Source organism: Bos grunniens, chromosome 5, assembly GCF_055505025.1.
Source record: "Bos grunniens cultivar Pamir isolate PY7600 chromosome 5, Bosgru_T2T1.0, whole genome shotgun sequence".
In the NCBI taxonomy this organism is placed as follows: Eukaryota; Metazoa; Chordata; class Mammalia; order Artiodactyla; family Bovidae; genus Bos; species Bos grunniens.
In genome coordinates this window covers 105,552,783-105,579,702 of record NC_141169.1, presented here as the reverse complement: position 1 = coordinate 105,579,702, position 26,920 = coordinate 105,552,783, and the positions used below count along the sequence as shown (strand labels likewise).

Below are 26,920 nucleotides of genomic sequence, written 5' to 3'. Positions count from 1 at the left end.
AGCCACCCTCTCCCCCAAACAAAGTCACTGCTGGAGCCCAGATCACCCTACTTCCCAGGCACACATGCGCTTTCGTGGATATGGAAAACATAAATTAAAAATAAATGCCAACTTAATTCTGGCCACTCTGTACAAAGACTTTTAAAAAAGTAAATAAAGGGCCTCTGAATTCAGCGATGGGGAATAAACACAAGCAGCCTTCATCTGGCTTCTCCGAGCCAAGGGCATTGGCGAGGTCTCAGGTTTGTAAATAAAGTGGGACATCTGTTACCAGGGCAGCTGCAGCCATCCACACACTGCTCCCGACACACTTCGGTGATACTCAGGCTCCGGCAGGTCCTGTGGCATGGGGACACACACTCCTTGTACTCCATGCCCGCGGGGCAGTCTGGTCCTGAAACGGAAAACCCGGGAGTCTCCCTGGAGCCAGTCCCCTCCAGGAAGCATCTCACAGGCCAAGAGATGCTCAGAGCCCTTGAGGCCCCCTTGTCTGGCCCCTCTGTCTTCAGTGCCCCATGGGCCATCTCCACTTTAGTGGCACCCCAGTGGTCAGTGTCACCTCCCAGGCGATCCGCTGACCACTCCTGCCCTGAAGGGGCATCTTCCACCTTGTGGGGCCTGGTTAAGACTCAGCAGGGTCACCTGGCACCCCCTCAGACACCTGATTGCCACAAACAACTGGCCACTCGTTTGCTTCTCTGCTTTGTCCTTTTCTCCTAAACCGCTCTCCGGGGGCTGCCAAATGCCTCCAGGCTGAAAATGCAAGGCCCCCAAGGCCACACAAGCCAGAAATGGTGTCTTCCATCTATCCCTCTTCTGAGGGCTCCTCTTCCTCAAGAACTTGGGCTCGGGATTTCCCTGGTGTCCAGTGATGAGGGCTTCGCCTTCCAATGCAGGGGGTGTAGGTTTGATCCCTGGTCAGGGAGCTAAGATCTCACATGGCCAAAATAAAATAAAATAAAACAGAAGGAATATTGTAACAAATTCAATAAAGATTTTAAAAATGGTCCACATCAAAAAATTTTTTTGAAAAAAGAAAGAGATTGGGTTCAATCAGACACCCCACCCAGAAATGGGCGCACAGCATCTTCCAGGCTAGGGGATGGTCATTCCTATCTATGTCCACTGAGTGGCAGGACAGCCCTCCGAGCTCATCACCTAAGCCGCTGTTCCCACTGGACCCAGCCCTTCATGGATAAGGACGGCTCTCCTTTGTCTCTCTATTGGCCGCTGACTGATGCTCAGGCGGAAGAACCAGAAGGACCTAGCATCCCAAACCGCCTCTCCTCCAAGATACCTCGGTCATCTGCCCCCTCCTACCTCAAAGACCTGTCTTTTAGACAGCCACTCCCCCTTCCAGAGGCCAACTCAGCTGTCAATAACCACCCTTCTCACACCCCCACAGCAAAGATGAAAAGCTCTAACTTAGAAGCTGGAAACACACACGGAAAGGCGTGTGTGTGTGTGTGTGTGTGTGTGTGTGTGTGTGTAAACATTCGGGCTGCCTGCCCTGCACCATCAGCCAGTGTGATCTACGGGAAGCCTGAGGGGGCAGGGCGGGGGAAGGAGGAGGAGGTTGCCTGTAAGTGACCGCAGCAGCTCCTAGTTCTTCACGATAATTTGGGAGTGGGAACTATCACGATAACTAGGGACCCGGTGAGATTAGACGACTGGGTGCGGGGGAGGGATGGAGAGTACCAGCCAGAGGAGAGAAGGGAGGCAATGACAGTCAGGGGCTTGAGAAAAGCCTGCCAGGATGCCGAGATCACCGCCCTGCTCCAGGTCAGTTTCAGACTTGAACGGATGAGACCCCGGCAGAGCTGGGGAACAGCTTTTGAGTCCACGAGGAAGCGGGGAGGCCGGGCGTGACAACAGAGGCAGGAAATATGGGGACTTTGCCAGGGGGACCTTTCAAACCTCCTTTCGCCCTTAAGGAGAGGACTCGCTCTGTGAGCCGGGAACAGGGGGCAGGAGCCGAGCGGGAACCGGGGCCTCGGTCAGCACCCGCTACTTGGGGTGGGACACCCAGGACGGGCCCCGCCCACCCCGGCTGGAGGTGGGGTCCCGCGCAGACTCACGGCAGGAGCTGTGGTCCGCCCAGCCGTACAGCAGCATCCCCTGCTTGGCGCAGGCGCGGGCGTACTCCAGGAGCACAGGGCAGGGGCACCGCAGCCCCTGGGCGCATGCGCACAGCATCCGCTCACACAGGGCCACGAAAGGCTCGGGGTCCACCAGGGCGTGGCAGCGGGCGAACACGGAGGCCGTCTTCAGAAGCTGGCACTTCTCCCACAGTCCCTGCGAGAAGGAGAGGCCACCTAGGAAGGCTGCCACCCACACGGCCGGGTGTCCCCTGACCTCGGGGCTTGGAGACCCGCCACGCCCGGAAATCCAAGACTGCTCTCTCACACCCAGGAGGTGCTTGTCCACGCCTATCAGACGAAACAGTCCAGCAGTTGGTGGAACTCGGTCGGACCCCTGTTTGGTGGGGTGCCCCCAGGCCAGGGCAGCCTTGTGAACTGAGCCCTGGAAATGCAGATGCCAGGGGCCTGGCCTGCAGGGGCAGACAGTGTCCTCTGAAGGGCAAGGGTAAAGAGATTCTGTGAGTGAAAGGAGCAGAACTTGAAGTTCTTGTGGAAATCCACCGGAGGCTGTGAGGATCCCAGTGAGGAAGGACAGGCATCTGACCCACACCCACCTGGTCACCTCCCCTCCCTGAGCTTGGTTCCTCCATCAGAGATGAGGTTTACAAAACAGACCCTCCAGGCTTCATCCCCAGAGACTTAAACTCCACGTGTCAGGGACGAAACTGAGCAAACATTTCCAAGATGGTTCCTGGGATGGACCAGACTGGACCAGTTCCCATCAGCAAAAACATGCCAGGACTCTACAGAGTGTCCCAGGGGTGCTGCCAGTTTAGGGATTTTCCTAAGTTTTATCACTTTGTTGACAACCTAAACCCCATAACACAAGCAGGTTTGGAACTGTTCTCACTAATGACTCCTGGACACGTTAGTATAAACACCCCTCCCTGTAAGTTGTATTTGTGAGCATCTTCACATTCTGCATTTTGGTAATTTTTCTCAATAACATGCGTGCCAGTCTCTTCAGTCATGTCTGACTCTGTGTGACCCTATGGACTACAGCCTGCCAGGCTCCACTGTCCATGGGATTCTCCAGGGAAGAATACTAGAGTGGGTTGCCATTTCCTCCTCCAGGGGATTTTCCCGACCCAGGGATCAAACCCACGTCTCTTAGGTCTACCTGCATTGGCAAGCAGATTCTTCACCACTAGTGCCATATCAGAGATGTTAAATCGTGAGAAAAAAAAATGCGTTGGTAATTTTTAAACTCATGTTTTTGTTTTTCACAATTTAACGTTTCTGAAATCAGAGCACATCTTAAAATCAATATCGCACTTTGTCTTCAATTTGACATGAGGCAGTATTGTTGCTATAACTGATGCCCACAGGGTACACGATTTCCTTCCTGTACAGGCATGTTCTCAGACTGAAGGGAAGCCAGCTGTTGATGGAAGGACTTCAGCTAAAATGAAGGAAGTACAAGAAGAGCGAGCTGAGTCCTGGAGGGTCAGTCAGAGCAAATCGGCATTCATAAAGGGGATGGTGAAAAAGAGCAAACAAGTGACCAGTTTTCAGGAGAGAGAACTCCAGTCTGCTCTAAGTGTACAAGGTCAATCAGGACAAGGCTGGTTCTGATCAAGGAGGTAGCCCCGTGGTCTCTGCTCCGTACCACCGGGGAGAGCCTCCTGGGGGAAGCCCCACGGTCATGTGGTGGTCCCGGGGAAATGTGTATCCTGTCCACAGTGCCCTGCCCTTGCCTGGCTTGCACGGTTTGCCATCAGAAACAGGGCCCTGATCGCCACAGGCCCCTGGGAGGACCCAGGGAGCTCCAAGGCCAGCTGGCAAAAGCAGTTGGGCGTAACTGGTTCCCTCTGCGTCTGAGAAAAGCAGCAGTCACATGGACTGCTAAATGGCAAAGCTGCAGCAAGCAGGCTTGTGCAAGGACGATTAGCAGCTCTGCAAACTGAGAGCTGTGGCTGAGAACAGCCTCCCTCCCTCCGTGACCCTGCCCTCCTGAGCTCTCCGCCGCACCCTCACACGGCAGAGAAAAAGCAGCGGCTTAAGTCCAGCTTTGCCGCAGTCTGGGGTGGGGATGGGGACAAAGCTCATTCTTCCATGGAAAATGGCATCCTGGAGTAAAACGAGACTCCAGCTGCAGACACCGCCTCACAGGTGGACACATGGAGCAAGTGACTGATGAACAAAGATGGCCACCTTGGGCTGTGTTGCTGAGGTGATGACACGCGCCTTTCCTTTACCCCCTGAGCGCTTCAGATGGGGGAAACTGAGGTTTCTGAAGACAACACCAGCAAGAGCCCTGCCCTGGATCTGGTATGACATCACAGCCCCGGGCCCAGCTCTGCCTCTTCCCTGTGCTGGCTGTGTGACCCTAGCTGCTTACCTAACCCCACCTCCTCTGTGGAGGCAATAATAACAGGGCCTATTTGAAAAGATTATGTCAAACTATGACTGCACCAAACTATGACTTGGACCGTGAAAAGACATGTCAGAGCTATGTTTTTTCCAGTAGTCATGTACGGATGTGAGAGTTGGACCATACAGAAGGCTGAGCGCTGAGGAACTGATGCTTTTGAATTGTGGTGTCGAAGAAGACTCTTGAGAGTCCCTTGGACAGCAAGGAGATCAAACTAGTCAATCCTAAAGGAAATCAATCCTGAATATTCATTGGAAGGACTGATGCTAAAGCTGGAGCTCCAATACTTTGGCCACCTGATAACTCATAAGAGCTGACTCATTAGAAAAGACCCTGATGCTGGGAAAGATTGAGGGCATGAGGAGAAGGGGGCGACAGAGGATGAGATGGTTGGATGGCATCATGGACTCAATGGACAAACTCCAGGAGATAGTGGAGGACAGGGGAGTCTGACGTGCTGCAGTCCATGGGGTCACAAAGAGTCGGATGTGACTTAGCGACTGAACAACAATCCGAAAGGACGAAAGTGAAGACTGGATGGAATAACACACGCCAGAGGTAAGAAATGGTGACCCCATTTCACCATCATCATTGTCACTGACATTGATATCCTGGCCACCAGAGAGAGCCCTTCCACTGTCTGTACTGCCATCAGGCATCTCTTCAGACTAGTGAACAGGTCGCCAGCAGGACAGAAGGGTATCTTTGTCCCTTTTCCCATCTCCATCTACCTGGGCTGTACAGGGGTGAATGGTTGCCAAGGCAACACTCAATTCACTAGTATCTTGGGGGTTCCCTGGTCAACAGAGGGCTGCTGTTATTGATCTTTTCTTTGGGACAGTCACAGTCCTCCAGAACAAGGTGGGTGTCTTTCCAGTTGGGGTGGCTGGGGGAGGACCCCACTTTTCTTTCTAGTAGACAGGTCTAAGAATCTCCATCATCACTGGCACCTGAGACTCCAGGAAGGAGGCTGAGGCTTGTGCCTGATTCTTTCCATCCTGTCCACTGCCTGGCCCATCAGAAATGCCACTCAGGATCTTCCCTAGTGGTCCAGGGGTTAAGACTTCACCTTCCAAGGCAGGGGGTGCAGATTCCATCCCTGGTTGCGGAACTAAGTTCCTCTAAGCCTCACAGCCAAAACACCAAAACATAAAACAAGCAGTCAGTTCAGTTCAGTCACTCAGTCATGTCCGACTCTTTGCCACCCCATGAACTGCAGTACACCAGGCCTCCCTGTCCATCACCAACTCCCGGAGTCCACCCAAACCCGTGTCCACTGAGTCAGTGATGCCATCCAACCATCTCATCCTCTGCCATCACCTTCTCCTCCTGCCCTCAATCTTTCCCAGCATCAGGGTCTTTTCAAATGAGTCAGCTCTTCGCATCAGGTGGCCAAAGTATTGGAGTTTCAGCTTCAGCATCAGTCCTTCCAATGAACACCCAGGACTGATCTCCTTTAGGATGGACTGGTTGGATCTCCTTGCAGTCCAAGGAACTCTCAAGAGTCTTCTCCAACACCACAGTTCAAAAGCACCAATTCTTCGGCGCTCAGCTTTCTTTATAGTCCAACTCTCTCACATCCATACGTGACCACTGGAAAAACCATAGCCTTGACTAGACTGACCTTTGTTGACAAAGTAATGTCTCTGCTTTTGAATATGCTGTCTAGGTTGGTCATAACTTTCCTTCCAAGGAGTAAGCATCTTTTAATGTCAATATTGTGACAAATTCAATAAAGACATTTTTTTTTAACGTGCTATGCTTTAGTCGCTCAGTCGTGTCTGACTCTTTGCGACCCCATGGACTGCAGCCTGCCAGGCTCCTCTGTCCACAGGGATGCGCCAGGCAAGAACACTGGAGTGGGTTGCCATGCCCTCCTCCAGGCGATCTTCCCCAACCAGGGATCAAACCCAGGTCTCCTGCATTGCAAGCGGATCCTTTACTGTATGAGCCACCAGAGAAGCTCTTTAAAAAAAGGTTCACATAAAATTTTTTTAAAATATGGAGGAGGTTACTGGTCTCTTACAGGGCAGTTGAGGGCACCCTTGGGGTAGGGGCAGGAGCTTAGGCACTTGCCTACCTCTTGCTACACACACAATTTGGAACCAGAGGAAAAAAAAAAAACCAAAGGCAACTCCATGGGGTTTTCTAGTGCTGGCTTCCATTGCCTGGGCTGTAGGACAGTGGCTTCGAGCAGTCCCTGCACCACATGACCAGCTCCCAGGCACAGGGACCAGGCCCCTCGACGGACACAGAACCAGTCAGAGGAAGGGAGAAACCCAGGAGTCCAGGCCTCCCCTCCCCCTTTCAGAGCCCAGGGTGGGGGAGCAGGGTCCAGTGTGGCTCATCTCCAGCTGGCCCACCTTCATCCCTGCTGGAAGGAAAAGTGGGAACCGTACTCCAGCACATTTCCTGGGAGGTCCCTGGAGGTAGTAAATGGTTTTCAGAAAGCCTTAGCAAGAAGGGTGGCTTCTGATCATTTGCCTGCAGGAGGGAGTGGATTTCTGCAGACGCGGCCACCTCCCTTAGAACAGTTCCTGAGGCCTCGACCATCTGCATCCAAAACCTGCCTAGGCTTTCCTTCTCAGAGAAAAGGAACAAGCTGTCCTCTGGTCAGCCCTGGCCTGAGCTTGGTCACGAGAGTGGCCACAGTGTGAAGGTCAGGGAGGATTTCCAGATGCCTGCCAGCCTTTAAAGCCCAGCTGGCCTTACCCCACAACGGTAGCACAGTGGCACACCTGGCCTGCCATCTGCTCCTTCCAGGATCCCCTGATCCATCACCTACATCCTGATTCGTCCCAGGGCACACAGCCTGATTCGTCCCAGTGCACTCGATCCACTGTAGGGTTTGGTGAGCAGGCCTGGGTTTTCATGCCTATTACCACATGCCTTCATGGAACCCAAGTTATCTGTGATATAGGTATGCTTTGCCTGTCTTCTTGTCCATGGGAGCTGGACATAGTCATGAGCGGCAGTGTTGGGTGGGTCAGGAGGACACAAGTTCCTGAGTAGCTGAGCACCCCTGCCAGGCCAGGCCAGGCCCCAGGCAGGATACTTCCATGGATACAAGTCCAAGATGGAACTATTGTGTCCTCTGAGAGCCATGGAGAGACAGGGACCAGTAGGAGGTGACCATATTGTCACTCAGCAAGCATTTAGCTGTGTGGTCAATAGAAAAGGCAAGTCTAGGTCCCATCCCCACTTGGAGGGCCAAGTCCCAGCATATGAGGGAGGCAGGGAGGCCTGGCCTTCCATGGCCTGAGCCCAGCCTCCTTCTCTCTCACCCTTCCCCCTCCCCATGTCCTGCATTACTGATAGTTTCCTGAACACATCCCAATGTCTCCTTCAATTTTTTGCACATCTACTATGTCCAGGCGCTGTGCCAGGCAAGACCCACAATAGAAAGCTAGTTCGATGTTCCCATAGGCTCCTGGGTGCATCTAAACTCTGGTCTCCATTTCCGGGGCCATCTCCCCATTTCCCTGCAGGCTTTTCAAAGACAGGAGCTGTATTCCCAAGTCATGAAAGTGTTCCCAAGGCATGAAAGTGAAAGTGTTAGTCAATCAGTCGTGTCTGACTCTTGTCGACCCCATAGACTGTAGCACGCCAGGCTCCACCGTCCATGGGATTCTCCAGGCAAGAATACTGGAGTGGGTAGCCATTCCTTTCTCCAGGGGATCTTCCTGACCCAGGGATCGAACCCAGGTCTCCCACATTGCAGACCAATTCTTTATCACCTGAGCCACCAGGAAAGCCCAAGACATGCATACCAGGCTGTACAAAAGAGCTAAATCAACAGTCACGACAAGGGCAATGAGAGAGTCATATCCTCCAGTTCTCAGGGAGTTTTCAATCTACCTGCACCAGGTATTTCCTTGGGGAAGGTTTATATAATGGCCTGAAGACCTGGTCTCAGTGTAAGTGTGTCTTCCCAAGGGTGTGGCCAGTCACAGCAAGAAGGAAGCTGCCGCTGAGACGCCAGGGAAGGAGGTACAGTCTGAACCAGGCTCTGGACGCTACACAGGACTTAGGTTTCAAGCCACACCAGACAAGGCCAACGGCCAAATTCAGGCAGCAGGAGACAGAGTAATTACGGTCAAGCCAAACCCTGCGTTGCTAACAAACACCCCAGGAAAGGCACAGCTGCCCCTGGGACGCTACTCTGATAGGTCAGTGCCTGGGCTTCTCCTAGCAGCTAATTCTGATCCTTGTCATGGTCCCAACCTTGTGGACTCTCCTTGAATCAGTTTCTGTTTCCTCCCAAGCTGGTCCTCCAGACCCTCTCTTTGTTACTCCCTGAGTAAAGCACTAGGAGGTGTCTTTCTCTGATTCATTCCAGGGCACTCCATCCACCGTAGGATTTGGTGAGCAGGCCTGGGTTCCCAAGCCTGTTGCCACGTGTTCTTATGGAACCCAAGCCATCTGTGACATAGGTGTGTCTCCATATGTCTCCTTGTCCTAGGGAGTGGATACAGTTATGCCCAGCAGTGTTGGGTGGGCCAGGGTGACGCAAGGAGTGGGCAGCTTCCTCTGACTGCTCATCACTCACCCAAGGCCGCTGACCTATAGAGCCCCGAGCTGATGGACCTGCAGAGTCTCCACCCTTCTACTGCTTTAAAGACAGACAGACCACACCCCTCTCCCCTCCATGATGATCTGTGCTGTCTGTAACCCAACAAATAAAGTTGTTTCAGAGACCCGCAGGTCACCCACTCCCACACAGAGGCCTGAAGACCCCTTCAAAGAACACAAACCTCGAGACTTCCCTGGTGGGCCAGAGACTAAGACTCCATGCTCCCAATGCAGGGGCCCAAGTTTGATCCCTGGTCAGGGAACTAGATCCCCCATGCTGCAACTGAGATCCAGGACAGCCAAGTAAAAAACAAGTAAATAATTTTTAAATAAAGTTAAAAAAAATTTTTTTAAAGAACCCAAACCTCAGAGGCTAAATACAGCCTTTCTGATTTAGAAACTGAGGCAGGAGAAAATGAAGAATTCAATAGGTCAGCAGTTCTCAAAGTGTGGTCCAGGGACCCCCAACAAATTCCCAAGAACCTTGCAGGAATCCTCAAGATCAAAACTAGTTTCGTAATAACACTAAGATGTCATCTGACCTTTATGCTCTCATTCTTTTGTAAAGCACAGTGGAATTTTCCAGAGACTACATGATGTGTGGGCTCACAACAGGCCGGCTACAGACGCAAATGTAAGAACCAGCTGCTTTCTCTCAAGCCAGACAGTGAGGAAGTTTGTAGAACTGTGAGACAACACCATCCTCCTCCCAACGTTTTTTTTTTGGTTTGGAATTTATAGTCCTTTTTATTAAAAGATAGTATTCGTGTTAAATTGGAGAAGGAAATGGCAAGCCACTCCAGTATCCTTGCCTGGGAAATCCCATGGACAGAGGAGCCTGGAAGGCTGCAGTCCATGGGGTCACAAAGAGTCAGACATGACTTAGCAACTAAGCAAACACACATTCATGCTAAATATCATGTCTTAGTTTTAAATAAATGTATATGTTTACAATTTTTCTTTTCGATATCTAATAGGGTAAATATTCGGAGACGGTAATGGCAACCCACTCCAGTACTCTTGCCTGGAAAATCCCATGGACAGAGGAGCCTGGAAGGCTGCAGTCCATGGGGTCATGAAGAGTCAGACACAACTGAGCAACTTCACTTTCACTTTTCACTTTCATGCATTGGAGAAGGAAATGGCAACCCACTCCAGTGTTCTTGCTTGGAGAATCCCAGGGCCGGGGGAGCCTGGTGGGCTGCCGCCTATGGGGTCGCACAGAGTCAGACACGACTGAAGCAACTTAGCAGCAGCAGCAGCAGCAGGGTAAATATTGACAGGCATAAGCCATATAAACATGCACTCTGGGACTTCCCTAGTGGTCCAGCGGCTAAGACTCTGTGCTCCCAATGCAGGGGGCCTGGGTTCAATCCCTGGTTATGGAACTAGATACTGTGTGCCACAACCAAGAGTTTAAATTCTGCAACTAAAGGCCCCACACGCTGAAATGAAGATCGAAGATCCCACATTCCGCAACTAAAACCCAGCGCACCCAAATAAAAAAACATATATCATTTTTTAAAAAGCAGACTCTTTGGGGGCCTCAATTATTTTTAAGAGTGTAAAGCAGTCCTCAGTCAATTTAGTTTGCCAACAGCTATACTGGTGAAGGAGTCACTGAGCTGAACTCAAACCCTGATTTCACGCCATAGGCCAGGCACCTGCCACTTAGCCACAGTTCACCTGGTTTTCCACGACCCCAATGCCCCCCACTCCCCGCCTTGTTTCCTATCAGTCAGATCAGAAAACAATGTAGCCCAGTGGATATAGCACAGATTTTAGAAAGACCAACCCCATCGCTCACAAAATGTGTGACTTCAGGAAGATCATCTCCGCTCTTGGTACCTTTATTTCCTCACCCTTAAAAGAGGGAGATTGTGGAAGAGATGGAAAGTTGTCCGGATCTATTTCTCCCGTCTTTCTTAGTCAGAAAACTGCTGGGCACATAGCCACTGAGAACAAAGATTTGATTTTTCAGCCTCCCTTGCAGCTGGGAGTGGTCATAAGACTAAGCTTTGCTCCCCTCGCTAACCCCAACATAAGCAGGAAAGTTGTGTGTGACTCCCAAGAAGCAGCCTCCAAAGGAAGGGGTGCTTCTTTCAACCCTTCTCTTTCTATGACTGGAATGTGGTCTTGATGTCTGATGCTTAAGCTGCCATTTTGGGCCATGAGGCTGAGGACAACAGGGAAACGAGACCGAAGGACCCTTCACCCAACACCATGGCATCAGTACTGGACATCCCACTCCGAACTCCTTCTCAGTGAGAGAGAAATACACTGCTCTACCATGGAAGCTGTTTCTACTTTAGCTATCCTGGCACAGCAGGACCTAGTCCTAAATGAGATAGCAATGCCTGCCTTCAACTTTCCTGCAAAATAAACCTAAATGACATAACACAGGGAATGCAATCGACTGCTTGTAACTGTTGTCATTGCCTGCTGTCAGTATTAGCCCAAACAGCTCGAAGATGGCTTCTCCTCAGCTCTCTGCTAAACCATTCTGTCAGGGAGACCAAAGAGGGTCAGATAATTCACTTCCAGCATCTCCCTGGCTCCGATGCCCAGCATTAGCTACTTCTGTCTTCCTGCATCTCTCGTCTGTGGTGCCAGAGGCTGGCGAGAGCGCGCCAGCCCCAGTCCATCAAGCCATGACCTCACCCTGCCTGGGTGGGTGTGCAGACCCAATTGGAGTCCAACTTAATCACATTTTCAGTTCGTTAAAAAGCACCAGGCCTACTCCCTGGAGATGCCAAGCCAGTTGGAGGGAGAGGGAGAGAAAAGTTCATCTCCCCAAGGGCAGACGCGGGGGGCAGGGGGGGGTGCGGATCGAGGAGATAAAAAACAGGAGTGAGAGATCTGGAGCTTAGCTCGTGTGTTGGTTCTGGAATAGTTGACAAAGGAGCAGGGGTGGGGGCATTCCTAGGTCTGGCATGAACAAAGAGGAGACTAACAGATAAAGTGCAAGATTGTTCAGCCGAGCCCTGAAGTGGGTGTTCAGCGGCTGCCCCCTGGGGAGGTCTGGAGGCGCCTAGACCTGAAGTGGTCCAAAGCCGTGGGTTCAGGAATTCACCCCCAGGGAAGGGCCCAGTTTCTTATTGCTCAGCCTGCAAGGATGAGTGGGGGAGGGTTGCTGATTCTATTTATAACTTCTGCCTGGCTTGGGATTCCCTCCCACATTCCAAGATCTGGCTCAAAAGACCCCATGAAACTGGCTGATAGATTTCCACTAAACGGATGCTTTCTGTGAAGCTGGAGATTCCTCTCTCTGAGATAGTCAGAATACAGCCTTCATGAGAAGGAGGATAAGTGGATATGTCCCTGGAGTCCCCAGTGCCAAGGGAGATGGCTACAGAACCCTCCAAAGGACCCATCCCACCCACTGTGCTCCTGGGCAGCATCTGAGAAGGGGTCAGGGCAGGACCAGCTGGCCGAGAGGACAAAAGCCTGGCATCAGCCCCGGGTTCCCAGTTTGGGATCTGTCCAAGCTCTGGGTCTGGAACAGCTCCACCCACCCTGCTTCCAGTCAGAAAGGGTCATCAGCTCTGTGATAAGAACTGTTGCACCACATGCCCCTTAACTAACTCCGGATGGCATTCACATGGTCCTCTTTCATGGTTGTTCACTGTCTCTTATGTGTCTTGTCCCTGAGTGAGATTGCAAATACAACCTCAATAAAAAACATCTCAGTAAATACGTGCCATCAGGCATCTGCAGCTTCCTATCCTTGCCAGGAGGGAGGAAGGGAAAGAAAGCCACTTGGGGAAAGTCTTAGGAATGTGTGTGTGTGTGTCTATGTGTATATACATGTGTGTGTGCATGTGTGTGTGTTCGTGTGTGTGTGTGTGTGCATATGTGTATGTATAGGTGTGTATTGTGTGTATGTATGTGCCTGTGTGTAAACTAAACTTTAGTTTTCCACTAAACTAAAGCATCCGTTTAGTGGAAATGTATCAGCCAGTTTCATGGGATCATTTGAGCCAGATCTTGGAATGTGGGAGGAAATGTGCTGGGTTAGGGATGCATTTGCATCTGCTTAATTTAAGGGAAGCTTCCTTGGTGTGGCTCAGCAGTAAAGAATCCATCTGCAATGCAGAAGACCCAGGAGACTCAGGTTCAATCCCTGGGTGGGGAAGATCCCCTGGAGAGGGAAATGACAACCCACTCCAGTATTCTTGCCTGGGAAATTCCATGGACAGAAGAGCCTGGCGGGCACAGTTCATGGGGTTGCAGAGAGTCAGACACGACTGAGCAAGTGAACACACACACACAATTTAAGGGAAAACTTGAAACCCAGTGGCAGCCCCTGAACTCTGCCATGAAGCTAGACCTCCAAAGGCAGAATGGCCAGGGTCACTCACTGTCCCACCACCACCACCAGCCCACGGGCTCCCTGCCCCTCCTGCCTCCCTGTACTCAGATGGGTAAGGGGATTTGCTGGAAAGGGAAAGGGTGCTTATTTCCTCAGTGGTCAGTATCGGGCAGAGCTTTGCTGGTCTTCACAGGGGAGACCGAGCTGAAGAACAGGGGTGCAACTACGTGAGGACACAGCAAAGCTCTAGAAACCACGGGTTCTTGGATTTTGACAAAGTCTCCAAAATAAATCCTCACTCCTTAACCTCTGGATGACTTGAGAGAGCAGTTCTCATACCACAGAAAGGGGAATGTGTGTGTGTGTGTGTGTGCATATGTGTATGTATGTATGTATGTATGTGTGTGTGTATGCATATGTGTACATATGTGTGTGTATGTGTATTTATAGGCGTGTATTGTGTATGTGTGTGTGCCTATGTGTATATGTGTGTCTTTGTGTATATTGCGTATGTGCATGTATATATGTATTCGTGTGTATGTGTATATGTGTGTGTACTGTATGTGTGTATGCTGCTGCTGCTGCTAAGTCACTTCAGTCATGTCCGACTCTGTGTGACCCCCATAGACGGCAGCCCACCAGGCTCCCCCATCCCTGGGATTCTCCAGGCAAGAACACTAGAGTGGGTTGCCATTTCCTTCTCCAATGCATGAAAGTGAAAAGTGAAATTGAAGTCGCTCAGTCGTGTCTGACTCTTAGCGACCCCATGGACTGCGGCCCACCAGGGTCCTCCGTCCATGGGATTTTCCAGGCAAGAGTACTGGAGTGGGGTGCCATTGCCTTCTCTATGCATGTGTATATATAGGTGTGTATGCGTATTGTGTGTGTATATGAGTGCATGTGTGTATATGTGTGTATAAATAGGCGTGTATATGTGTGCATACTTGTGTTCAAAACCCAACTGAGATCTACTCATCACTGGGACTCAGTGGGTGGGCCCCCTCTGCAGAGCCAGGTCAGGTCCCTGATAACTAACTCCTCCAGGGTTCCTGGATTACAAGGATCCCTTCTTGAGATATACTGACCTTCCCTGAACCAGACTGTCCGGGCACAGTTCCTCTCTCTAAGAATCACAACTATTCTACCAAACAAACAAACATAACAAAATTCATTCCAATCTCCAAGAAAAGTCTATTCTAGGCCATGAATGCAGGAGGCCAGGAGAGGCAGCAAAGATGCCAGGAGTGGACGTGGCCAGTAAGCCCTCAGCTCTGCCAGGGCACTGAGTCCCTCCCAGACCAGGTCACCTCCCTCCAGGCCTGTGAGCTTCCTCCCAGGGCAGCTGTGGGCAGAAATAAGAGAAAGACCTGGGTACGCACTTTGCAAATAAAAGGCGTGGGCAATATTTCATGAGGATGTGAAGAGTGAATTGCATTGTTCCCAACAGAATGGGTATTTTGTGTGCCTCTTTGTGCCATGCAGGAAACTTTTATGGTCATTCAAATTAAACATGTGTGTTTACAAATGTTAGCTCCAGCGCAGACAGGTGACTTCTTAGGGGAAGAGGCTTTACAGGTGAACGGTGGGCTCTTCAGAGGAGGAGGCAAGGGGGAGAAGATGTGCAGACACGAACAGCAACAGAACAAAAGAAATAAGGATTGTGTTCAGTCACACACACACAAAATGCTAAAATCGGAACCAGTGGAAAACAGGCAATCTGGGACTGTTAGGTGACTGGTAGGAGCACCACTGAACGTGAAGTCCTGAGTAAGATTTGGAGAAAGCAGACTGCAGGGATCTTGCTTCCCCAGTATTCAGCGCCACTGAGGGGGCTTCCCTCGTGGCTCAAGACAGTAAAGAATCTGCCTGCAATGCAGGAGACCCAAATTTGATCCCTGGGTCAGGAAGATCCCCTGGAGAAAAGAATGTCAACCCATTCCGGTATTCTTGCCTGGGGAATTCCACGGACAGATGAGTCTGGCAGGCTACAGCTCATGGGGTCACAACCAGTCGGACATGACTAAGCGACTAATGCTCCTTAAATTTCTTAAAACAGCACTTTCCCAGCAGGTGATGGTAAAGTGTCTCAAGAAAAGGGTGTCTTTTTCTAATTAGAAAGAACATCGCATAGACCAGCTGCATCCCCTACCCAGCCTCCCGGAGCCCTGGGCTTCACACTGCAGACAGGACTCCAGGATAAAAACTAAGATCCCTGTATAAGGTTCAACCCACGCTGACATTTCCTAGGCTGTCAGAATTTTTTTTTTTAAGTGACCTAAGGATCTTTCTAAAACGTTCACTGTGCAATGGAGTTACCTGCAAATGAATACCAATTATTTGAGTATCTATAGTTTGGCACTTTTTATTACTAGGTCTGCACCCTAAGCCCCAGACACCAGCAGCCCTGCCCTCAGAGAAGCTAAATAGTACTGCAAATCTTTGTGCAATCAAACAAGCCATTATGCGTCCCAGTAGAGAGGCTCCGGTTTTGTTGGCATAACAAGGAAACATTCATTCCCCCGGGTATAAGTAATATGACCTGGCTCTCAACGAGCTGACTCCTTGCTGCCACCTCGGAAAGACAGAGAGCCCCTGGCGGCTGGGTCAGCACCGTCTCTCCCACCGAACACTTGGCCACTGAATATGGCTCTTGGAGCCACAGTGGCAGACTCTGGTAAAGGGATTTACCAGCCCCGACTTCTGACTGAACCCAAGGACCCAGCGAGACCCAACAGGCTGTGGACAATTCGAGATTGCAGTTATCACCTGCTGGGATGTGTTTTCCAGCCAATGAGGGCGCCCCGCTCGTGGACAATCACAGCCTGATTGGATGATGAAGCCCCGCCCCCTCTTCTCAGGTAAACAGCCTGAAACTGGAGTTCAGGAGGATCTTGTGCCTTGGGAGGTGTGTGTTCAGGGGCCTTGGCCCAGCTCTGAGAACTTAGTAACCAGTTTCTTAAACTGGTCCCAGGACACTGGTTAGTAAGAACCTTAATGCACCCAGGAGACAAAGTGAGTAGCGAATGTACAGTTGGAGCCCCCAAAGGCCCAGGGGAGACAAACAGGGCCTCTGTGGATTCTCTGCCCCCACCTCCCCACCTCTGTCTCCAGGAGACAGAGTGCCAGGCTCCCTCCTCCACTCGGGCCTCTGTATCAGGTTTCCCCATTTGGAAATCCCCTCTCCACCTCCCACTTCTTAGGTGTAAACGAGAGTATTCCTTTGTACCCCGAGGGTGGGAGCATTTATCTTGAGCTTACTCTATGATGCCTGTGTTTTGCAAACTAAAGTGAGACAAAGCCCATGCCCTGGGTGTCAGAGGTGCCCATGAACTGCCCACCTAACTCACTAATTAACCCCCCCCCCACTCCCCACCCCCTTATCCCCTGTCACATACCTCAATCCTACCCCTGCCTAGACAACACTGGAAAGGGCGGAAGACAGCTAACCACAACCATCGGTGGAAGTGTAAGTTTGGAAACAAAAGGAAGAGATGGTAAAACCCCTTCTCCTCTGCTCCTCGCTGCTCAGGGCTTCTGGAGTCCCCTCAGCCCCAAATTCCCCTGGGTTACAAGCAGCCCCAGAAGAAAAGCTGGCTTCTGCCTGTTCCCCACCCTCCGTGTCCGGGTGCCTCTGCGCCTCACTCTCCTTCTAACCCCACGCTGTGCTCAACTCCCCCAGAAAGAATGGGGTTATAGCTGGGGGGAGAGGAGGAGAGAAAAAAGGAAGTTTGGGCTTAACACTTCAAGTGTTGTGTGTGTTTGGCCTGCTTCCTCCACTCCTGCTCTCAAAGTGTGGCCACCCCAGGGGCAAATGCAGACTCAAAAATAATAATAACAATAACAGCTCAGCCAATTGAGCCCCACTGCGCTAAGCACTCCACACGTATCCTTTTATAAGGATATGTGGAGCAGGCACTGGTCCGTTGTTTCTTTTACATATGTGGAAACTGAGGCTTGGAGAAGGCAAGTGTCCTGCCCAGAGTTACCAATCTGGTAAACGGTCCGGGGATAGGAAAGCTGGAAGGGCTACAAGGGCAAGTGTCTGCTTTTTCAAAGTTTTCCTGAAAAGAAGAGGGAACTACCCTCTTTCCCAAGACAATACCCTCTCCTCCCGGGGTTTGGAACTCAGTCCGTCTCTGTAAGCTGCCAGTGTTGTGCTGTGTGCTAGGTGACAGAGATGTTGAGGGACTAGCTGGGAAAACCTCGCACCACTGAAACATTGGAAACCCAAGGAAAAGAGGCGTTAGGAATGGACTTGTTGATACATCAGAGATTGTGGTTATAGTGTAGGCAGCTGAAATGAACATGACCCAGAGCATTTTCCTGTGCCTGACATACTCCTTGGTTCGGAAGATAAACTGTTGCTTGAAAGTGGAAAGACTGAGTAATAATGAAGCTTTCTCATGCTAAGGAAAGGGTGTGTGTGTGTGCGTGGTGTGGTGTGTTTTATTTAACTTCTGGAATAAGAGTAGGCTAGAATTTCTCCACTTATGTGCAGATTTGTTCTACAAATGAAGAATCCTCAGTTATGATTGTGGGGTGGCCCATTCCCTGGATAAATGACCCCACCTAATTTGCATCCATCCATCCACTGAATATTTACTGAGTGAAAGTGTTAGTCACTTCAGTTGTGTCCAACTCTTTGTGACCTCATGGACTGTAGCCCTCCAAGTTCCTCTGTCCATAGGGATTTCCCAGACAAGAACACTGGAGTGGGTTGCCATGCCCTCCTCCAGGGGATCTTCCCGACCCAGGGATCAAACCCAGGTCTCCTGCATTGGAGGCATCTGAGTCACCAGGGAAGCTCTATTATCAACTCTCTCTTTAGCTCAACCCAGAGAAACACACAGTCAAAGAGTTTTAGAGCTGAAGGCAGCAAGATTCATGGAGCCAGACTCCTGAAGGAAAACAAGTCTGGAGTCATCACTTGGGTGGCCTGAGGTGGTACAGCCAGAACAGCAGAGGAGGGGGCAGGGCAGGGTGTGGACTCTGACTCTGCAGTGCTCCCTGATGACTCAAGGCAGCTCCTTAATCTCACCCCCCTCCACCCAGCTCTGGTTTCCTCATCGCTCTGCACAACCACACAGTCCCAGAGGAGGGGCTTACTTGGCCTGTCAAGTCCCATCATGGCAGTGGTTCTGGGGATAAGCAGAGGTCACCCTCTCCCTGCATGATGGTAGGTTGGAACATCGTGCGTGCTCCCTGGATGGGAGGCAGGGAGGTGACGCTGTCAGGTAGCCAAGCTCTACAGGGGATGTTGGGTGCAATGCAGACGCCCTTCGGAGCAGGACTCACCCACCAGAAGCTGAGCATGTTGGCTGCTGGGGGCTCATAGCCGAGTCACTCTGCAGGCACCGCCCTCAGTCTAGGGGAGCCGTCCTGCCTCCTTGTCCAGAGGCAGCCTCCATCCAGTGACCGACTGGTCAGTGTGGGCCCCTCACCCCATGGGGCCACCCAGCTTTCAGAACTCCTTGAAGGGCCGGCTGAGGCCTTGATTGGAACTACACAGCGTTCAGCTTCTCCCCCTGCACAGCCCTGCCTCTCTCACACCCCGAGAGCCACTCCCTGCTCACAAACCTCCACTTTCCGGGAACCTGACTTACAAGGATCTCATTCCCCAGACAGCGGCGGAGTCTCTGAGCGCAGCCTGTTCAGGGCACTGCATGTTGACAAGAGACCAGCCGCACCCCGGACCCATGCTGCTCCCTCCTCCCTCAGCCCTGGCAGCCTGACCCCTGAGAAGAGGAGGTCCTCCACTGAGGGAGGTCTTTCCTACCTAAAGCATCCCAACACCCACCACACAGAAGCACAGAGACCATCTTGTCTCCACCTACAGAAGGCGGAGGCAAGGTGCGTCCTGCAGATCACTCCCACCTGGACCCCTTCTCCCCAAATGGGATCATAAAGGGTAGCCCTGAAGGGGAAGGAGCTGCTAAGAACTGGGGGAGGAATGGGCGGAGTCACCAACGGAGCTGAGACTTGGACGGAAGCATGTGGACAAGGAAGCCACGTGACCACAGAGGGAGCAAGTGAAGGGATGGGGCCACAAGCCAAGGAGCCCCACACCCAAAGAGCTGGAAGAGACAAGGGGGGCTCTCCCCTAGACCTCCGGAGGGACCCAGCTCTGCAGACACCTTGAAACCAAATTCAGCCTTCTGCCTTCTGGTACTGTAAGAATATATATCCGTAGCTGTAAGTCAGTGAGTTTGAGACAGTCTGCCACTCCAGCCTCAGGAAACTCTGACAACATCCAAGCTGGTGGCTGGTAGCAGGCCCTGCCCCTCCCCTCCCGGCAGTGTCTCCCCTCCCCCCAGTTTCTCCCCTCCCCCACCCAAATATAAAGTAACCCCCTCCCTGCTGATTGCTAGTGAGACTTCAGGTCCTTGCCCTCTATTTGTGCTTTATAACAACCACTTATCGGGCCCTTAAAAAGGTATGGTTTTCTAGACTTCCTTGGTGGCACAATGAATAAGAATCCACCTGCCAATGCAGGGGATGCGGGTTCGATTCCTGGTCGGAGCAACTCAGCCTGTGAGCTGCAGCTACTGACGCCTGCACACCCTAGAGCCCATGTTCTGCAACAAGAGGAGCTACCACATTGAATAGGTCATGTAACACAACCAGAAAAAGCCCATGCAGAGCAACAAAGACCCAGAGCACCCAAAAATAAATATTTTTTAAAAATGGTTTTCCACAGCAGAATTTCAGACAGGTAGCAGGTGACAATGGGGATATTTGGGGCTGAGGGGGCATTGGAATGTAAAACAGGAAAGTATAGTAACTCGCTGTACTGACTCATTGGACCAGGCCCATCTCTAGAGTTCCAGGCCCAGGACAGTATTATTAACAAGATTAGGGTCAGCCCAACTCGAACCACAGTTGGTTTTCCAGAGGAAAGGGGCTCATGGGACACAGAGCAGCCAGAGGGACCCTCCAAGGTGGACCCCGTTCTCCTCAGGATGGAGGGCCTGGGAAGGGACCTCATTCTGTCTCTTGACTCCTAAAGCCCCGCACCACCCAGATCACGCCCAGCCTAGGTGACCCACCTTCTGCAGCTCGGAGGAGACGTTGCAGGAGCTGCTGGGAGGGGACACCCGTGGGCACCGCTGCTCCTCACTGCTCAGGGCCCAGGAGTTTGCAAAGTCGTACGGGTCTGAGGTCAGGGTTCCTGTAGAGAAAGGTTCAGGAGGATGGAGCCATGGTCATGAGACCTGGGACTGCTGGGTGAAAACTCCAGATCTGTAGGCACCTGAATCAACTTTGTTTAGATTTGAACACAGCCCTGTGCAGCAGGGGTTTTGATGTTATTTAGTCACTCAGTCTGGAGAAGGCAATGGCACCCCACTCCAGTATTCTTGCCTGGAAAATCCCATGGATGGAGGAGCCTGGTAGGCTGCAGTCCATGGGGTCGCTAAGAGTCGGACACGACTGAGTGACTTCACTTTCATTTTTCACTTTCATGCATTGGAGAAGGAAATGGCAACACACTCCAGTGTTCTTGCCTGGAGAATCCCAGGGACGGGGGAGCCTGGTGGGCTGCCGTCTATGGGGTCGCACAGAGTCGGACACGACTGAAGCGACTTAGCAGCAGCAGCAGCAGCAGTTACTCAGTCATGTCCCACTCTTTGTGACCCCACGGACTGTAGCCCACTAGGCTCCTCTGTGCTTGGGAATTTTCCAGGCAAGAATACTGGAGTGGGTTGCCATTTCCTCCTCCAGGGGATCTTCCCGAGCCAGGGATCAAACCCATGTCTCTTGCATTGGCTGGCAGGTTCTTTGCCACCAGGATTCTTTTCTGAGCCACCAGGGAAACCCACATAAATGTTTATGTAATTGAAATTTTCAGAAGAAAAATGAGGATTAGCAGTGGTTTTCACATAGTCCATATCATTATACTTCCTATTTCTCATGAACATACACACACACACACACACATACATGCACACATACACACATGCACACGTACACATAAACCGGCAGAGGACCACCTTTTATAGATTTCATGTGCGAAGTTCCCATCAGAGTGGCACAGGAGGACCTGTTCAGATCATCCGGCATTTATCAAATGTCTACCACGTGGGGAATTCAAAGTTGAACCAAGTCAGGTCTGAGTATTGACTTGAGGACAGATCTAGGCCTTGAGGTGGAATGCTAAGAGATAAAATTCATGAGATAAACTGAGGTGAGGACTCAGGGAAGGTGGAGCACCAGGGGAGGAGTCCCAGTGTAGGTTGGTGAGCAGGGTAACACAACCACAGCCTCAGGGAACGCTGTCCCAGAAAATCTTACCTTCTTGAGTCCTGAAGTCATCTTCGGCGAAGATGTTGAAGTCACCGCACAGCCCACAGGTCTTGTTGAAGTGTCTGTCCGACAGCAGGATTTGGAAGTTCCCGTTGCCGTCGATCCTGGCCACAAAGCCATACGACTCGCTGGACAGCTTGTGGTGCCCGGCCTCGGTCTCCAGGTACAGCCCTCTGGTGGCATAGGGCATGGAGACGCTGGGGAGACAGGAGGAGCTCAGGAAGGAGCCGTTTTCTGGGAGTCCCTCAACCCATCAACCTGACCGTGTTCTGCAGGGTTCAGACTGCCATGCAGAGGCTGGGAGCCTGGTCTCGGAGTCAGGATTCCCCACTCTCACCCACCCTTCTCACCTCCTCTGGGCACAGGTACTGTCTCTCTCTGGGCCCCACTCCTTTGAAAAAACGAGGGAGAGCACAAGGGGGATTCTCAGGGCCTCTTCTAATTTGAACTTTCTGGGCTCCGACTTACTGCTGGTCCCCCTGCAGCACGGTACCGTTGACAAACACATGGATGTCGAAAAATTCCCCTAGGTACACCGAGAGACCCACTCTTCTACCACCTTGGAAGTCCCCTGAAAAAGAAAAGAATCATTTAAACTGAGTAGCAATTATTACCCCAAAAAAGTGAATGCATTTATTTATAACCATCATCTCTGTAATCTTATCTCAGTGGGAAACTCCCCCCAAAGAATTAACAAATGGGCAACAGAAATCTCCCTCAAAATCTCATATGCTCACTCATCTTTCCATACATCTAGGAATATTTATTGAGTGCCTTCTGTATACAAGGCCTTCTAATAGTCTATTCCTTTAAAGGAAACTGTAAAATCCTGACTCCTTCCTTCCAGGAGTTTACAATCAAAGTATAAAGACAAAATTAAGCATGAGTCAAATACATTGTAAAGCAGTGAATCAAAGCCACCATGTGAGTTATTGGTGACATGAATCCTGGGATGTGTTATTTAAAATGGTCTCTTAAAAAGGGAACCCTCCTACACTGTTGGTGGGATTGTAAATTGGTGCAACTGCTATGGAAAATAGTATGGCAATTACTCAAAAAACTCAAAATAGAGTTTCCATACGATCCAGCGATGCCACCCGTAGGCGTATATCCAGATAAAACTGTAGTTCAAAAAGATACATGCGCCCCTATGTTCTCAACAGCACTGTTCACAATAACCAAGACATGGAAGCAACCAAATGCCCACCAACAGAGGAATGGACAAGGAAGAGGATACACACACACAACAGAACACTACTCAGCCATGAAAACGAATACAATGCCATCTGCCTCAACATGGCTGGACCTAGAGAGTATCATACTAAGGGAAATAAGTCAGGAAGAGAAAGACAAATACCATATGATCTCACATATATGGGGAATCTAAACTATGATGCAAATGAACACACCTACGAAACAGAATCAAGGACACAGAGAACAGACAGGTGATTGGCAAGGGGAAGGGGAGGGGGAGGTTGGATCGGAAGTTTGGGATTCCCAGGATGAATAAGCAACAAGGTCCTAATATCCTATGATTAACATAATGGAAAAGAATATGAAAAAGAATGTGTGTGTGTGTGTGTGTGTGTGTATGCATGTATAACTGAGTCACTTTGTTGTACAGCAGTAATAAACACAACATGGTAATTCAAAAAACATGAAAGTATTAGTCCCTCAATCTTGTCCAACTCATTTGCGACCGCATGGACTGTAGCCCGCCAGGCTCCTCTGTCCATGGCATTCTCCAGGCAAGAATACTGGAGTGGGTTGCCATTCCCTTCTCCAGGGGGTCTTCTTACCCCAGGGATCGAACCTGGGTCTCCTGCTTTGCAGGCAGATTCTTTACTGTCTGAGAAAATAAATTTTTAAAAAGTTTTTGCCCAGAAAGTGGAGTAAAAATACCAATGACTTCATGATCCAGTGTGCGTGCACACACATTTCCCACGACACCCCTACCCTTACCAGAGCCGTGAACTCTGGTAATTTCTGATGTCTTCTATTCTTTTCTGTTTAAATTTTTTTAATGCTGGCGACAACGATAATATTCATTTTACGACCCATAGTTTTTGACTCAGTTTGCAAAACGTTGACCTAGACTGACTCCATTTTACAGATGGAGAGACTGAGGCCCAAGTGTACAACAGGTTTTCTCCACCTCGGCGCTGTTGACACTGGGGGCCAGATACTTCTTTGCTGTGGGGGCCACTCTGCATGTAGGTCATTAGCAGCATCCTTGGCTTCTGCCCGTCAGATGCCACTAGCATCCACCCCCAGTTGTGACAACACCAAATGCCTCCAGACTCCATGTCCTCTGGGGGGGAAATCACCCAAGTTGAGATGTACTAGTTTACACCACTAACCACCCGGGCTTTCTGACTCCAAGTCCAAACCTCCCTTTGTCACACAAACTTCTTAATGGAGCATCAGGGCTGTGAACTGCTAATGCAGAGGAGAACTCTCCATCAGCCCTCTTCTTTATTTGCTTCCTACTCTCCCGGCAGAACTCGGGAAGGACTCTGATGATGGGCAGCCATTAGAAAGACGAGCCATTAGAAACCGCCAGCGAGCCCAGTGCCGGGGAACACTCCCACGCCCTGCAGACCAGCAGGTCTGCACTTCCTGTGCTTGCCAGAGGGAGGGCAAGGTGTCCATCTCAGGGGCGAGCCAGAGAAGCTCCCACTATACCCCATCTCCTTTCTGGCCTCTTGAACTCAGGGACTGAGGATCTAAGTGAGGGAGCAAGACCTCCCCTGGGTGAGTGAGGAGCACCCCGGAAGCCGAGTTCAACCCGAGTGCTGTCTCTGCCTTCCTAGTGTGGGACTCACTGATCTGCATCTCTAACAAACACTCCATCCTCCACCCTGCGACTCTGATGCAGGTGGACATCAGCCTAAAGCTGCACAGCAGTGATTGATCTGACCTGGCCACGACGCCCTGAGGTAGACACAAGAGTCTCAGGCTGGAAGCTCACTCAGAACCCTGCAGATTGTCCATGGCTCTTGGGGCTGCTATGGGAGCCAGATCCCAGTGTGGGGGCCACCAGGACTCCCGAGATCTCTCCCAGGTCCCCGTGCTGGCCAGCTAGGAGCCTTGACGTAAGTCCCTGGATGGAGCCTGCTGGCCAGGAGCCAGCACCAGGTCAAAGAGCCTCCCCTTTGCACCAGGTGGCCCTGCATGCTCAGACACAAACACTTTACCCAGGATGTGGACAAGGTCCGCAGGAGAGGAACGGGAATTCGTGATTTGGAAGTGAGGAAACAGGATGTCATCGGAGAACAATGGAGCACAGGCGTGGGGGAGGGCCCAGCGGTGCCTGCAGGACTGAAGGGCAGCATCCAGGGCTGCCAGGTCCCTTCCCCTGACCTGGCGCCCCCTCTTCCCCAGAGCAATCATGCCAGCCCACCCTACCTGGCCCAGTTCCTCAGGTTACCCGTGTCCTGCCAGCACCCCACCCTCACCATCCAAAACAGACAAAGTAGCCGCCCATTTTCTCCAATGTTATATAATAGCAGCACAATTTGGGGTGAAAATTAAACCAATCGTCATTGAAATGTGATTGATTCATAGCCTGACTTAGGCCAATTACCTGCCAGAAAACTGACACTCGACAAGAGCAAGTTGATATAAGAAAAGAAGAACACAGAGAGGGTATCCCACGGCGATGCTCTGAATTAGAGAGGCCTAACTCAGCCCGTCCATTCCTCCTGGCCCCTGAAACCCAAAGAAGGATGGCCAGAGAGGCCAGACTTCTGACACCACCTGCATAGATGTATGGAGGGGAGGTCAGTGTTACCTTGACCTTGAGAGACAAGCCCCCAAGTGCTCACAGTGCACTTACGACAACATGGATGGAACTGAAGGGCGCTGTACTAAGTGAAATACGGCAGATAGAGAAAGACAAATGCTGTACCACCTCACACATGGACACTTTAAAATAAAACAAGTGCACCATGACTTTCAAGGTGGAGAAATCCACTGAGATAAACACTGGGACCACTTGAGAAGGAAGGACCTGGGCCTTCAGCTTCCCAGGGAAGGCGACAGGGTGTTTTTTCTCCACTGCTGCCTCTGAAGCAAGGTAGGTGCCCAGAGTTCAGCGTCCAGGATGACCTCCTCAATTCATCATGCCCTAGGGACGCCTCCAGTCCTTCTCACCAGCTGCCTGGTGACCATGGCCAAGGTCACCGTGCCTCCTGCCTCTCTCCCTTCCAGGACCATCTTGGCTAAGAACTGATTTCCTCCTGGCCCTCCCTGCGGAGATTCTGTGCTAGCCCCTCATTGCCTGCTGAATTGAGAAACAAACTCCGCCATCAGACAGCAAGTTCCAGCCCCATCAGCTCCCCTCACCACCCCGTCTTGCACCCCCCTCTTCCCCAGGCCTGTGCTTCTCAAAGTTGGGTCCCAAACCCCCAGGAGCATCTGGGAACTTGCTAGGGTTGATTGAATATCTCAAGCCACACTCTGGATCCAGTGGCATAGACACCCTGGGCCAAGGCTGGGGAACCCCGATAACGTGTTTTAACCAGCCTCCAGGTGAGCCTGATGGGGACCACAACTCCCACCACATTGATCCCCCCACTGGGCTGCATGGCACCAAACTTACCCCTTTAAGACTCTCCCCTGTGCTCCTGCTGTCCCCACTACACGGGACACCTTCCCTGTCCTGTCTGCCCGAGCAAATCCCCTCCCCAAGGCCTTGCATGCCTTGCTGTTCGTGAAAACTGCTCATGTATACAATAAAGAACCATGCTTTGTGCACCACCCCACCTTTGGTGTTGACAGAGACCCCAGGGAGCTAAAGAAACAAAGATGAGTGTGATGCAGTCCTTGTGCTTGAGGGATTCATGGAGCAGTAGGGAAAACGGCATTCCAGTGAAGTTCAGACCACTGAAGCCATACTGGGATAGGTTTTCGAGCAGAGGCAGGGTCCAAGGGGGCAGCCAGAGAAGCAGGAGAACCCAAGGGACATCTCTGCCCTTCCACTGCAGGGGGCAAGGGTTTGATCCCTGGCTGGGGAACTAGAATCCGTGTTGTTGTTTTTCAGTCGCTAAGTCGTGTCCGATTCTTTGTGAGCCCATGGACTACAGCACGCCAGGCTTCCCTGTCCTTCACTGTCTCCTGAGCTTGCTTAAACTCACATCCATTGAGTCGGTGATGCCATCCAACCATCTCATCCTCTATCAGCCTTTTCGTCTCCTTCCCTCAATCTTTCTCAGGATC

At 51.3% G+C, this 26,920-nt stretch overlaps 1 protein-coding gene across 2 annotated transcripts in view; it reads right to left on the bottom strand.

Annotated features, from left to right (window-relative positions):
• VWF (von Willebrand factor) overlaps positions 1 to 26,920 on the bottom strand; it is a 125,464-nt gene that overhangs the window by 92,616 nt on the left and 5,928 nt on the right. For both annotated transcript variants that reach the window (XM_086402347.1, XM_086402346.1), the window contains 5 exons: positions 22,169 to 22,271; positions 21,689 to 21,897; positions 20,446 to 20,567; positions 2,079 to 2,295; positions 272 to 394 (listed from right to left, as the gene is read on the bottom strand). In XM_086402347.1, the coding sequence (XP_086258473.1) occupies positions 272 to 394; positions 2,079 to 2,295; positions 20,446 to 20,567; positions 21,689 to 21,897; positions 22,169 to 22,271 (774 nt within the window). The remainder of the gene's footprint in view (positions 1 to 271; positions 395 to 2,078; positions 2,296 to 20,445; positions 20,568 to 21,688; positions 21,898 to 22,168; positions 22,272 to 26,920) is intronic.